The sequence below is a fragment of the Sus scrofa genome, chromosome 17 (genome assembly GCF_000003025.6).
Source record: "Sus scrofa isolate TJ Tabasco breed Duroc chromosome 17, Sscrofa11.1, whole genome shotgun sequence".
In the NCBI taxonomy this organism is placed as follows: domain Eukaryota; kingdom Metazoa; phylum Chordata; class Mammalia; order Artiodactyla; family Suidae; genus Sus; species Sus scrofa.
The window spans coordinates 58,651,919-58,664,552 of record NC_010459.5 but is presented as its reverse complement, the minus strand read 5'-3'; the positions used below and the strand labels follow the sequence as shown (position 1 = coordinate 58,664,552).

Here is a 12,634-nt window from a genome sequence, read left to right as displayed (position 1 = left end):
GACCTCTCTCTGAGCAGGAGGCCGCAGTCCAAAGGGAGCTGGCCTCTTTGAGATGCACCGCCTACCCCGCCCCGGGGTGAATTTCACTTAAGCTGATTAACCTATAGACTTTACATTAACGACACCACAGACACACTTCCCCAGGTGGAGGAAGATCTCACAGCCCTTTTTGGTCCGATGAGCACTCAGGCAGGAAGAAACTGAACTTGATGTGTGCAGTACTCTCCTGGCACCAAGCACAGAGTCTGCCAGCCACTGCTAGGGCCCGGCGACCTCTCCACTGAGGCTGGTGAAACCCCAGGACCTCACGTCAGAAAAATGTTCATAGAAGCACGAAATAAAATATATGTGGGATTTAAACAGAAACCAGCTCAATGAAAACAGTTACCCAAGTCTTTAAACACTCATTTGTGACACAGGAACACTGCGAATGTGAATTGCTTTACTCTCCCTAGTTTCAAAGTAGCGACGTGTGTCAACAATACTTACCTACATGTGAATAGATATGCGTCAAGGTATATATTACGATATAGATATTGTAGATATTATATCTACATATAAAAGACGTGAGATCAGCCACAAAGCAGAAGGTTCCAGAGAAGCTACTGGGGTTTGTCGCCGCTCTTCACAGTGAGAAGAAACTTTCACCTTCGGATAGAGATTAGTCAAGGTGAAGTCGAGGTTAGGACCCCAGGTTAAGGATGCCTGTAAGGGACGCGCAAGGAACGGTTTTCAAAAGGGAGAATGAATGAATGGAGGACGGAGGAGTTCAGCATGTATTAAGTACCTGCTGTATATGAGACCCTCAAGGAATTAAACCAGCCTAGGGCAAATCTCACCCGAGAGCAGCCGCTTATCGAAGCACCCCCAGTGTGTGTGGCGGGGGTGGGGGGGGGCACTAGGTTTGAGCCCATCTGCTCTCTCTCCTTCTCCCACTGCCCTCCTCCCAACCCAGGATCTGGGCAGCAGAGAAGCAGCACGGCAAGACATTCTCATCAGAAAATCAGCCCGAGTTCTTTCAGTGACCTCGAAACAATTCCCTCTTGGCTGCCAATCCCTAGGCTGGTCTGATGTTCATTCTCACGGCAGAGAAGGCGCTGGCGGTGGGGTGATCCCTGGCACCCACTACCTCATTAGGAGGGCACCCTGCTCTGACGGTGACAAGGTCATGTCTCCCCAGGGAAGGACTCTGGGGCCACGGCCTCCTGCTGTCTGAGCAGCCAGGGCGGCCGGGACAACCGGCAGTGCAGTCGCCAAGCAGGACACACAGAAATGTGAGCCTGGACCGGCGGGGCCACGTGTACGGATGTTAAATTAAATGTCCGCTCACCAACTGCCCCTCCTCCGAAAAAAAGAAAAAGGACAATAATTTCAACGGAGGCAGCGCTGCAGATGACCCCCCAGTAAGGGCTCAGTCACTGCCTCATGCTCTCGGGGCCCAAGCCTTGCCCACAATCCGAACCAGATGGTAAAAACATGAGCGTTGTTGGAAGTTAATTTAAAACCAATTTGATCCCCAAATTCACTGCCTGGACATAGACTCCTCATCAATCAGCCAACACTCGACCAAAATCATCTAAGGCTGGTGTCACCTCTGGGGGTTAATTAGAAACGGTTATGTGCTGTTTGAGAAACAACTTTATGTAACAGGCTTGAACCAGCAAGGGCTTGGCTTGCGCACAAGTGTGAATTCTGCTGGCCGGGGCCTTGTTTAGGAACACGTGCAGCTCTGGACCCGTGCTCGAATGAGGCCTGGAAGCTTTTCTCAGAGAGGCGGGTCCTTCATCCCTCCCAAAGCATCGGAGAAGGAAATGCTTGTTTCTCTTCCCTCTCTCGCCTTAACATGTGGCCAGCTCTCCATTTGTTTTCCACCAGGCAGCAAACTGCCGGCCCCAGGTCCCCGGCCAGCACCCCTGAGGTCCTTCTGTCCGCAGAAGGCACCTCCTTTGAGGAAGAAAGGCAGCCCCGAGATTATTTTGCTGTGATGCATCATGGCCTGTCAATACGCATTAGCGTGACGACAGTTGGAACGTGGGTTAAAATGCCTAAATTAGAGAAGACTCTTATCAGCCAGCATTCCCATTACTGGCACTCCAGCTAACCATGCCGATTTCTTGCCTCTTCCCATCACAAACATTTCTGTAGCCATTTATTCGCATTTATTTGCAAGCGCCTTCGAGCTCTCTGGGTCAGAGTCCCCCAAACCAAAAAATAATTTCATTTTCTATGGTATGGAAATCAGGACGACTTAGGTGCATCATAGAGATAAGAGCTTTTAGTGTAGCAATACAAAATAGAAAGAAGAAGGAAAAAACTGTTCTCAGTCATCCAATATTTTCTTTCTAAACCAGAACTCCCAAACGCCCCTTGTTTGGCATGAAACTCATCCATCAGCAATCTGTGGAAATCTTTTGTTTTTTGCAAGAAAAAAAATCAGAGCTGTTTTTTTTTGTTGTTTTTTTTTTTCCCCCAGCTGGGCCCTCACGATGCTTCTCCCCCTGCCTGTCCTGTGTGCATCCCTGGCCCCCAATTTCCTTCTGGAATGGCAGAACCTGGGCTGCTTGCTTTGACAAGTGGCTGTTCCAGGATATTTATCTTTCAGAATGATGCTCTGAACTAAATTCTGGGCAGCGTCTCCCTTAAAAAAAAAAAAAAAGAAAAAAAGAAAAAAAGAGAGAGGAAAAAAAAAAAAAAAGCCAAGATGTGTGTATCTGGTTTCTTTTTGGCCTGGACTGAGCTTTTTCACTCCAAAATGCAGACCGACTGCTCCCACGCAATTTGGTTTAGCATCTGCTTCCTGTTGACGTGTTTTGCTGTAAACCTAGCTCATGAGAATTTATAAGGCAGTGGCACCTGTAAATAAGGCCAAAGCGAGAGGAAAACAAGACCACAGCCGGGGCAAGTGAGGACGTGGCCGCACCTGACACGGCAGCGCGGGCTGGGTTCCCGACTTTAAATAACACACGAGTGAACATCTCTGTGCAGAATCTCTCTGCAGCTTTTTCCAGCGGCTCCTCAGCACAGACCCTGAGCCCAGGGTTCCCAAGGCGTGAGAAGTGTCGTGGCTCTTCACCCCGGTTCCACATCCACTTGCAGGAGTGGAGGGGGTGACGCGTGCCCTCCCAGGTGAAATTCTTTCTTTCTTTCTTAGGGCTACACCCGCAGCATATGGAGGTTCCCGGGCTAGGGGTCGAATCAGAGCTACAGCTGCCGGCCACAGCCACAGCCACGCCAGATCCGAGCCACATCTGCGACCTACACCACGGCTCACGGCAACGCTGGATCCTTTAACCCACTGCGCAAGGCCAGGGATCGAACCTGCATCCTCATGGATATGAGTCAGGTTCTTCTCCCCTGAGCCACAACGGGACCTCCCCAAGGCGCAATTTCTGAAGACAAAAGCCTCTCTTGTTGACCCACCGTGGAGACGCAGGCCGATGTGGGCAGAGGGAGGCTTTTGACCCCGGGGGTCAGTGGTTTCGGCTCGAGTCTGCCATGTCCAGAGTGGAGAGCCTGGCGGGCTCCGTTTCAGCCTCAGCTTCTCAGTGCCCGAGGAGTGCCCAGCCCAGCCCCCGTCCTTGGGAAGCACTTGGGGGGGTGGGCTGGGGGTGGGGGCGTTAACGGCACGCAAGGAGAAAGACAGAAAATGTCCGTGGTGCAGCTTCAGGACCAAGCAGGCCGGGCGGGGAACGGGCAGCATCATTCAACTCCCAGGAGACACGTTTGGTCTCTCCTCCCTTCACCCGGCACACCTGCTGCAACCTGGCCCTGGAGATGGGCAGCCCCAGAGGGACGGGCAGTTGGGCTTTCTGGAGCTTTCTATCCCATGTTGGCCCGGGGGCGGGGGGGGGACGGGCAAAGATAGCGGGATGCCGGAAGGTCAGGAAAAGCCTCGCTAAGGCCCGGCTCTGAGGGGCCACGTGGCCCCTAGGAAGGAGATGGCCAGGTGACGTGGGGGTAGGGGGAGGTGGCTGCAGGGAGAGGCAGGTGCAGAGGCTGGAGGATGGAGCCGACTGAGGCCCAGGAAGAGTCAAGTGGCCACTGGGGCTGGAGGCAGGAGTGAAGGAAGTGACGGTGCCCGGGGGGGCTGTAGGCCACCTGTCCACCTCGGGCAGTCACCCCCTCTCTTTGTCTCGCCAGCACCACGCTCGGCCCTGCCCGGCCTGCAGCCTCATCGCCCGCTCCGACGAGCACCACCCGCCCGTGCTGCCCCCCCAGGTGGCCCTGCCCCTGCGCCTGGGGGGCCGGTGGGTCAGCCCCGGGTGCGAGGTGCGCCCCGCCGTGCTCTTCCTCACCAGGCTCTTCACCTTCCACGGGCACAACCGCTCCTGGGAAGGGTATTACCACCACTTCTCTGACCCCACCTGCCAGCAGCCCACCTTCACCGTCTACGCCGCCGGCCGCTACACCAAGGGCACGCCGTCGGCCAAGGTTCGGGGCGGCACCGAGCTGGTGTTCCAGGTCACCCGCGCCCGTGTGACCCCTAGGGACCAGGTCACCACGGCCATGCTCAACTTCTCTGAGCCGAGCAGCTGCGGGGGCCCAGGGCTCTGGTCCCTGGGAGCAGAGCGGGATGTCACGGCCACCAACGGGTGCCTGCCGCTGGGCATCAGGCTCCCCCACGTGGAGTACGAGCTCTTCAAGATGGAGCGAGACCCCCTTGGGCGGAACCTGCTCTTCATCGGGCAGAGGCCCAGCGACGGGTCAAGTCCAGACACCCCCGAGAAGCGGCCCACGTCCTACCAAGCGCCCCTGGTGCCCTGTGACGGGGTGGCCTGGGGCCTCTCCAGGGCCCCTCAGCACCAGCCTCTGCCACACAAGCCTGTCCGTGCCAAGGGGCCATGTCCCCAAGAGGCCCCTCTCTGCCCTCTGCTCCTGGCTCTAGGGCTGGCCATCCTCCAGTGGCTCTGAAACTGGCCTTTGATTCCTGGACGGCGCCTTGGGACCCTGCCCACCCCATGGACTCCCCCCGGCACGGCCTCCTCCACCCAGGCCTCTGTCCTGGCCGGTTCCACAGCCCGGCTGTGCCCGCTCGGCCCGGGTCCCCGTGGCTTGGCACCCTCCAGATCCACACCAAGGCCAGCAAATTCGCATCATGACCGTGAACTTGGGCATCGCAGCAGCGTCCAAGGTTCTGAGTTTCCTGATGCTCGCCCCTCTTTTCCCCGGGTCGTCTGAGCATCAGTGCTGGGGAAGAGACCACACAGCCTCCCCGCCTGGCTGCGCCCCAGTTCTCTTCCTACGCTCTTGGGGTTCAGCGACATGGGAACGCGGGTCTGCACAGGCATATGCTGCCACGGCTCCCCCGAGTCTGGGGGTTGTTGTTTAAAGATTATTAATTCGAATTTAGCAATACGAGCTCAAAGCAGAGCCATGAATTAAAGATGCTGCTTCGGGCTTTCTGCGCGCCTCAGCTCTCTGGAAGGGGCTCGGCTCTTTGGGGGCAGCTCGGCTTTCTTGAGTTGTGACTGCCGGCGTGTGTCTGCGCCTGCCTGCGCTTCTGCAAGTTGGGCCTCAAGCTGTCAACTCCTCGTGCGGGTAAATCCAGCCCTTTGGGGCCCGCACGCGCATAAAGGCGGCCCCACCCGCGCCGAGGAGCTCGGCCTCCCTGGCCCACACCAAACACCAGTGCGCGGGGCTGGGGACACGTCTGTGGGGGAAAGCGGCATTTCCAGCCTTGGACGGTAATTCACACTAAGGACGGCGTGATACTAACGTGCTCTGTAATTAGCCCTACACGGGTGCCCTGGCTTTTCAATACTCCCAGTACTTGGCTGACAAGGAGGAAGAGGAACCGCTGGTGCATCTTTGGGACCATCGTCCAGGGAGGTCAGGTCACTGGCTACACCGGACGTCTGGCGGAGGAGACGGCCTCGCCTGGCCCGGCCTGCTGGCCACCATGCCGACGTGCTGAGGTCTCCGCGCAGAGGGGCTCAGGTGGGCACAGGCGGTGCCTCCCCAGGGAACCCTGCCGGTGTTCCCAGGGCCGTGTCTGTGCGCTGTGAAATTAACTGGCACCCTGGTGGGCTCACAGGTTTCCGGGCCACGGTGCCGATGATTCAAACTGCCTCCCCCACCGCGCCCTCCTCCGCCCGAGTCCTGTCTCTGCCTCTTCTCACAGATCTTGACCCACAACTGTCTGGGAAGCTAATGATGCTTTTTCAGAGGGAAGTCCTTGTCCTCCCTTAGACTGTGTGGGGTTCGATCCGCCCGCTGAAATTGCCCGAGCTTATCTTCCCATTCTTAAAAACAAAAAAATCACCAAGTTACTATTCTCTGTAGGTCTCAGAGAGCTATGAGTGTTCCTGGCATATTTACCAAAGTACAAGAAATAATTAGATTATTTACGGGCTGCGACTGCAAGGAGGGGGGGGCGGGGGGGCGTGTTCCCGGTGGGGATGAACGAGGGTGGGTGGCGAGAAGGCGTCCATGGCTGAGCAAGTCTTGTATCTGAGGCTCGAGGCAACCATACCACCGTTTATCATCAAATTTGAATCTTTTAATAAAATTAAACAGCCTGAGAAACGTTCCCGCTGGTTATTAAAGTCAACCGAGGGGATTATGGTTCTAAAGAAAGGAACTGAAGTGTCTTGCAGAGAATGTGTGAGGGAGAGCAGACCGGTGGAGGTAAAGCCCGCTGTCTCTGCGACACACCTGCAGCTCAGCTGAAGAGTCTCTGGGGGCGTCAGGTGCACAGGGGGTGAGATCCCTGCCCCCGGTCACGCGTCCATCAGGTCCAGCCCCCTCCTTGCCCCGGCTGCACTGACCTGCCTTCCTTTGCTTGATCACACCAAGCTCTCTCCTGCCTCAGGACGTTTGCACATGCCATTGCTGCTGCCCAACCCCACTTCCCCCAGATCTCCAGAGGCCTGGCTCTTTCTTTCCATTCAAGCCTCAGACCCAGTGTCACCTCCTCAAGGAGCCCCACCATCTGCACCCCCCCTCCTGTCTCTCCATCCCACCACTCTGCTTTAACTTCTTGCTCATGCTTACGGATCATGGACTTATTCACGTTTTTTCTCTGCTGGTTTTTCCAGCAAGTTCAGCCAGGCCTGTGAGTACGGCCGGGTAAACCAGGGTTCGTGATCCCGGTGAACCTTCGCCAACGAAGAAGTCGCTGCCATGTGCCAGGTGTGGTGCCCTGTGAGGCGGCCCCGCCGTGTAGGGTGTGACCTTGCAACGTGCAGAGAGAACAGAGGGCTCAGTGCGGGCGAGGGGCCAGCTGAGCCTCAGTCGTGGGCACTCCCTCCAGGGCCTGGTCCCCTGGCAGGGGTGGGATTCGTGGCTGTATTTGGGGAAAGCCATTCAGAGCTGCTTTCTGGAACGTGGCTGAGCCTCTGTGAATTAGGAGGTCGACGCTGAAGAAGAAAGACACTGCCTGGCACCACTGACAGGACCAGGTGCCCCCCATCCTGGGCTTCTTGGTCCTGGAGCAGGCGATGCTGCAGAAAACATCAGGTCCCTTCTCCCAGGCAGGAAGCCACGCTGCCCAGGTCCTGGGCTCCCGTGAAGGGTGGGTCTGGGGCCAAAGGACTGACGGGCTGCCGCAGGGATGGAGAAGCTCCTTATCTCCGCAGAAAACCCAAGACAGCTTTAATCAGAAGAGGAGAGGAAACCCCACGGTCCTCGTGCAAAACAAAACAAAACAAAATTAATGTTCTCCATTGTATGTTCAGTCACGTTTAGAAGGGGAAGAAAAAGAACCTCGCACAGTTTATAATTTCATAGCGCAGGCTCCCAGGAGGGTAAATGAGCTTTTTTTTTTTTTTTAATAAAAAGTTTAAATTGTATACAGCTCTCAGAGGCCCATTAACTAACAGATGCTGGTTATCAAAAGAAGTTATTTCTTTGCTTTCTCTAAGTGAACCTGTTCAATCTCCCAGCAGTGCTGCTGGCCTGAGCGACAGCGGCTCCAGGTGTCGTGGGCTGTGCCACCCTGGCTCTGGTCCCTGGGGCTGGTGACTCAGGCCGGAGGTGGGGGAGGGGCAGAGCCTCCTGTCGCTGGAGGCCGGGCACAAGGGCTGTGGCCTGGGCCTCCTCTCGGCCACTCGTGGAGCCCGACGGGGAGGGGCTGCTTGGCTCACGGGGGGTGGCGGGGGGGGGGAACCTGGGCCCCAGCGTGCGACCTCCAATCCGCCCGTGATGGCCTTAGGTGACAGACAGCTGCTTCCTCGTCGCACATAACCCCCATCAGATAGAGTAATTGACCTGCCAGGCTCGCCTGCTCAGCTTCCGGGCGGGCCCTCCTGCAAACCCCGATGCCCAGAAGCCCCCACCTGCCGTCCTCCCCAGCCAGGAGGCCCCCCTGCAGTTGGAAATCACACGAACTTGGTTCCTCCCAGGGCCCCTGCCCGCCGCTCTCTGCCCACCCCAGGCCCAGTGCCCACGGCAGCCTCCTTGTTGTTTTTCCACTTCAGTTTTCAGGGTCTCAAACGCCCTCTTCGTCCGTTTCCCTCTTCCTTGTCGGCCCTTGTCCTCTAGATCATGGGTCCCTTGATGTCCGCCTGGCTCCCCCTGTGCCCCTGGGTGTGGAACGGAGCCTGGCACAGAGTAGGGGCTCAGTAAACACGGATTAGATGAATGAATGCTCTGAGAACTGGCTGGGATGGCTCTGAACTCAAGCAGCAAGATGATAATAACCCAGTGCCAGCTTGGAATGTTGATGTTCCTTTCCATCAGATGGCAGAGCAGACCCAGAACCGTGAACTTGATGCCTGCTGCCTACTGGCCAGGCTCTCTCGGACACTAGGGACAAGTGCCATCCCAGGAAGGGGGCCGCGGGGCCCCCGAGGCCGTCTCAGGTTTCTCACACTTAACAGAGGTCAGGGAGACGGGGACCCGCAGCCTCACACAGACACCAGGTCTCTCTACCCTCTCGCTATGGAAGCCCCAGCTTCAGAGTCCCCACCACCTGATGACTCCTGGAGCCGTCCAGCATCCACACCCAGAAAGGCCGAACTGGCACGTGATTCAAGAGGAACCAAGGACATATCCTAAGAGCAATGGCTTTGAACCAGGAATCTCTTGAGAGGATGGGTCTTTTCTCAGTGGTGTCGTGTTTATTTCCTAATGGTTATTCGTGAATAACCCATGACTCTTCCTCTCACATTTGTTTTGTTTTGTTTGCTTTTTTAAGGCTGCACCTGCAGCAATGGACGTCCCCAGGCTAGAGATCTTATAGGCCTACGCCACAGCAATGCCATATCCAAGCTGCGTCTGTGGCCTACACCACAGCTCACAGCAACAAGCAATCCTTAAACCACTGAGTGGGGCCAGGGACTGAATCCACAATCTCATGGACTCTAGTTGGGTTCATCACCACTGAGGCACAATGGGAACTCCCAGCCATGTCAGTTTAATAAGACTGACATATAACGACTTAGCACACACACCATGAGCCAAGGACTATCTTGGGTGCCTTGGGAGGAAGATCTTCCAAACTTCTGGCTAAGATGTCCAGGTAAAATACATGCTTTTACCTCCACTCCCTTCTGGGAGTGGGAAGAGAATAAACAGGCATAAAACCATACGGATAAACAAAAAAGGGAAAGAGGACACAGCCAATAGGAGATGTCAGCAAAATTCTGGAATCTGGAAAGCTGATGGGCACCTTAGCACTGACAGCAGGCTACAGAGAGAGGGAAGGAAAGGGCTTGCAGGTGGGTCAAGGGGAAGAGCTCAGAGGCAAGTCCACTCGTGCCCTGAGGGCTTAGAATCTGCGGCCCACAGCCCCTCCGGGGTGGGAGAGCATTAGGGTGGAAACAGGAGGACCGTTTGCAAGTCTATAAAAGGAGTTTTAGCCCCAGATCCTCTCTCTAATCCCTCCAACAATCAGCAGTTGAATAAGGGACCTTTGCATGTGGAGATCATCCAGGGCAAGGTTATCAAGCTGAAGAAAGAGGTAGTGAAGACAACACTAGGTCTGAAACAGTGAGGTTGCAAAGTCTCCTCCTTCCTGAGAGATAAGACTTAGACTTAGGTTACTAGGTGGGAGACCGGAAGATTGGAGGCCAAGCTAAACCAACCACAGATACTGAAAGCTAGAAAATTCTCCAAGGAAATGTCCCTTAGGTCCCCACCCAGTTAGCTTTCAAGAAAGCCACCAGTCAACAAACCCAACCTACAGCTTCCCATCACCTTTAAGGTGCTTCACTGATAAATACCTAAGGACAGTCAAGGATCACCAGGCCTCTGAGGAAAGCCTTTAAAATATGGAGACACAAACCTAGGACAAATCGGCTAGTAGGCAGCAGATGACACAGGTGACAGAACAACAGAAATACACTATCCTCAGTGAAGAGAATGTTAACCTTTAAGAGACCATCATCACCTTTTAGTCCCTCTTTCTGAACAAAACAAGCCTTTCTAGAACAACCCCTAGAGGATTCTAACATCCTCTGTGAAAAGAAAATAATATACACATCTAGCAAGAGCAGGTTGCTGCAAACAAGTGATAGTACCAGGGGGAAAAAAAGAATTCTTCAAAGTGATAAATATGCTAGGAAAGAAAGAAAGAAGGAAGGGAGCAAGGGAGGGAGAGAGGAAGGAAGGAAGGAAGGAAGGAAGGAAGGAAGGAAGGAAGGAAGGAAGGAAGGAAGGAAAGAAAGAAAGAGAAAAAAAGAAAGAAAGAAAGAAAGAAAGAAAAGAAAGAAAGAAAGAGGAAAGGAAAGGAAAGAAGGAAAGAAAGAAAGAGGGAAATTATAAAGCTGAAGAATTTCACCAGAAATAGAAAAAAAGGATCAGGAATTAAAATGGCCTTAGACTTCTCATGGGCAACAGTGGAAACTGGCAATCAGTGAACGATGCTTCAAAATCCTCTGAATGATTTCCAACCTTGATTTTTATACCCAGTACAACTGTCAACCAAGTGGGAGGGCGGAATCCAGATTTGTAAATTTCCTCCCACACACTCCTCCATCAGAAACCCGCTAAAGGCTGTGCACCCCCAAAATGAGGTCATAAAGCAGGAAAGAGAAAGCTAGAGATCCCAGAAGAGAAGAAACCTAACCCAGGAGAGAACAAAGGGATTCCCAAGACGAAAGTGAGCGAAAGGCCCTCCTAGAATGAAAACCACACAGCTGGTCTGGGGAGCAATCAGTCCAGGGAGTTGCAAGAGAAGGCAGAGCTCCAAGGAGTGGCCTTTCTGCAAAAAAAGATGTCAAAATCACAGGCTACCAGATGTGTAAATGTACAGAAGAGAGTGGCAATGCTGTCAGTCTGGGGCTGGATCGGTAATAGCTCCATATTAAACTAAACCAACAAAACACTGTGATTTAGTTGCTCCGGGGGAGAAGCATGAGGGATCAAAGGGAAATATAACCAAAGAATACACAAGGCAGAGCTGTGAGTGATATTTATGCACTTGCAGCATGCAGAAGTTCCGGGGCTGGAGGTTAAACCTGCACCACAGCAGTGACAACACCAGATCCTTTAACCGCTAGGCTACCAGGGAACTCCCAATTATAAGCAGTCTTAATCAGGCAAAAGGATGCTGACATCGCCAGAAATGATGACAGAACACTCTGAGAGGGAGAAGGAAGGAGAGGTGCTTCAGATAGGGGCGGAAGGGTTACTGGCGCTCAATCCTTATCTTCCTCAGAAGGAAATCAATAGATAATATCTAGACGTGAAAAAATCAAGAAAAAGTAATTTAAGCACATTATTCAGAAATATAGAGGTTAATACCCAGAAGAAATTAATGCTAAAACGGCTGCCTCTAGGCAGGGGAAGCCTTAGTGCTGGGGGTCTGCTGGTTTTCATTATGAGCCTGTTAGACCTCCGGCTTTTTATACCACAGACATGAAACACTGGGGTTAAACAATAAAACTAAAAATACCACAAGACCAAATCCAAGAGCAAAACCTAGAACTTCCTCCTCAAATTGCTTTTACTCCAGTAAAGGGCTGGCTGAAGGGTTTCAAATGCATTACGGGACGGGGGTGGGGGGTGGGGTGGCCCTAGGGCGGCCAGTCCCAGCTGGTGGACAATGGTAACATCTTCAGCCTGCAAACCAGGCTTTCCTCAATGGCTGGGACGGAGGGGAAACCACCCAGAGTAGGACAGGACCACAGGGACACACAGCTACTCTTTGATGGTTTTATCACATAAACTAAAGGGAGGTCCTGTCTTCTGTCCTGGAGCCCCCGCAAGGAGGAGCTTCAAATACAGCAGCGGGTCTTGGCCTCGCTCTGCAAAGCCTCCTGGTTCCGTGCACACCTTCCTGGCATTTCTGAAGTAACACCAAGGTCTATTTGTCAGAAAGCCCATAACACTAATTCTGTGTTTCTCCAAAGTTTTCCTATTTCTTTTCCCCTCTGGAGTGATCACAGTGGTCAAACATTACTAAGAAAACAGACGGTTCTTAAAAACTCAAAACAGCAACAACGACAAAAGAAAACGGGTCTCTACTGCACGTGCACTTTCCCGGGGGTACCCTCAGTTGCTGGTACTCCCGTGACAGGACCCTGGCAAACCCTGAGGGAGCAGATCTATCTTCTAAAGCACGAATGACAGATGATGGTGAATTGGTGTCCTTACTTCCTCACAACAGCACCTTTTGCTGTGGTGTAGAAGGGCCTCTATTTCGAGGCTTGGCTTTTAACCCTTTCAGGATCACCACCATTCTCAGTCCCTC

At 53.7% G+C, this 12,634-nt stretch overlaps 1 protein-coding gene across 1 annotated transcript in view; it reads left to right on the top strand.

The window, feature by feature from the left end:
- Positions 1–6,956, top strand: part of APCDD1L (APC down-regulated 1 like) — a 53,828-nt gene extending 46,872 nt beyond the window's left edge. The window contains exon 4 of the mRNA XM_021077840.1: positions 4,141–6,956. Within this exon, the coding sequence (XP_020933499.1) occupies positions 4,141–4,911 (771 nt within the window). The 3' untranslated portion in view covers positions 4,912–6,956. The remainder of the gene's footprint in view (positions 1–4,140) is intronic.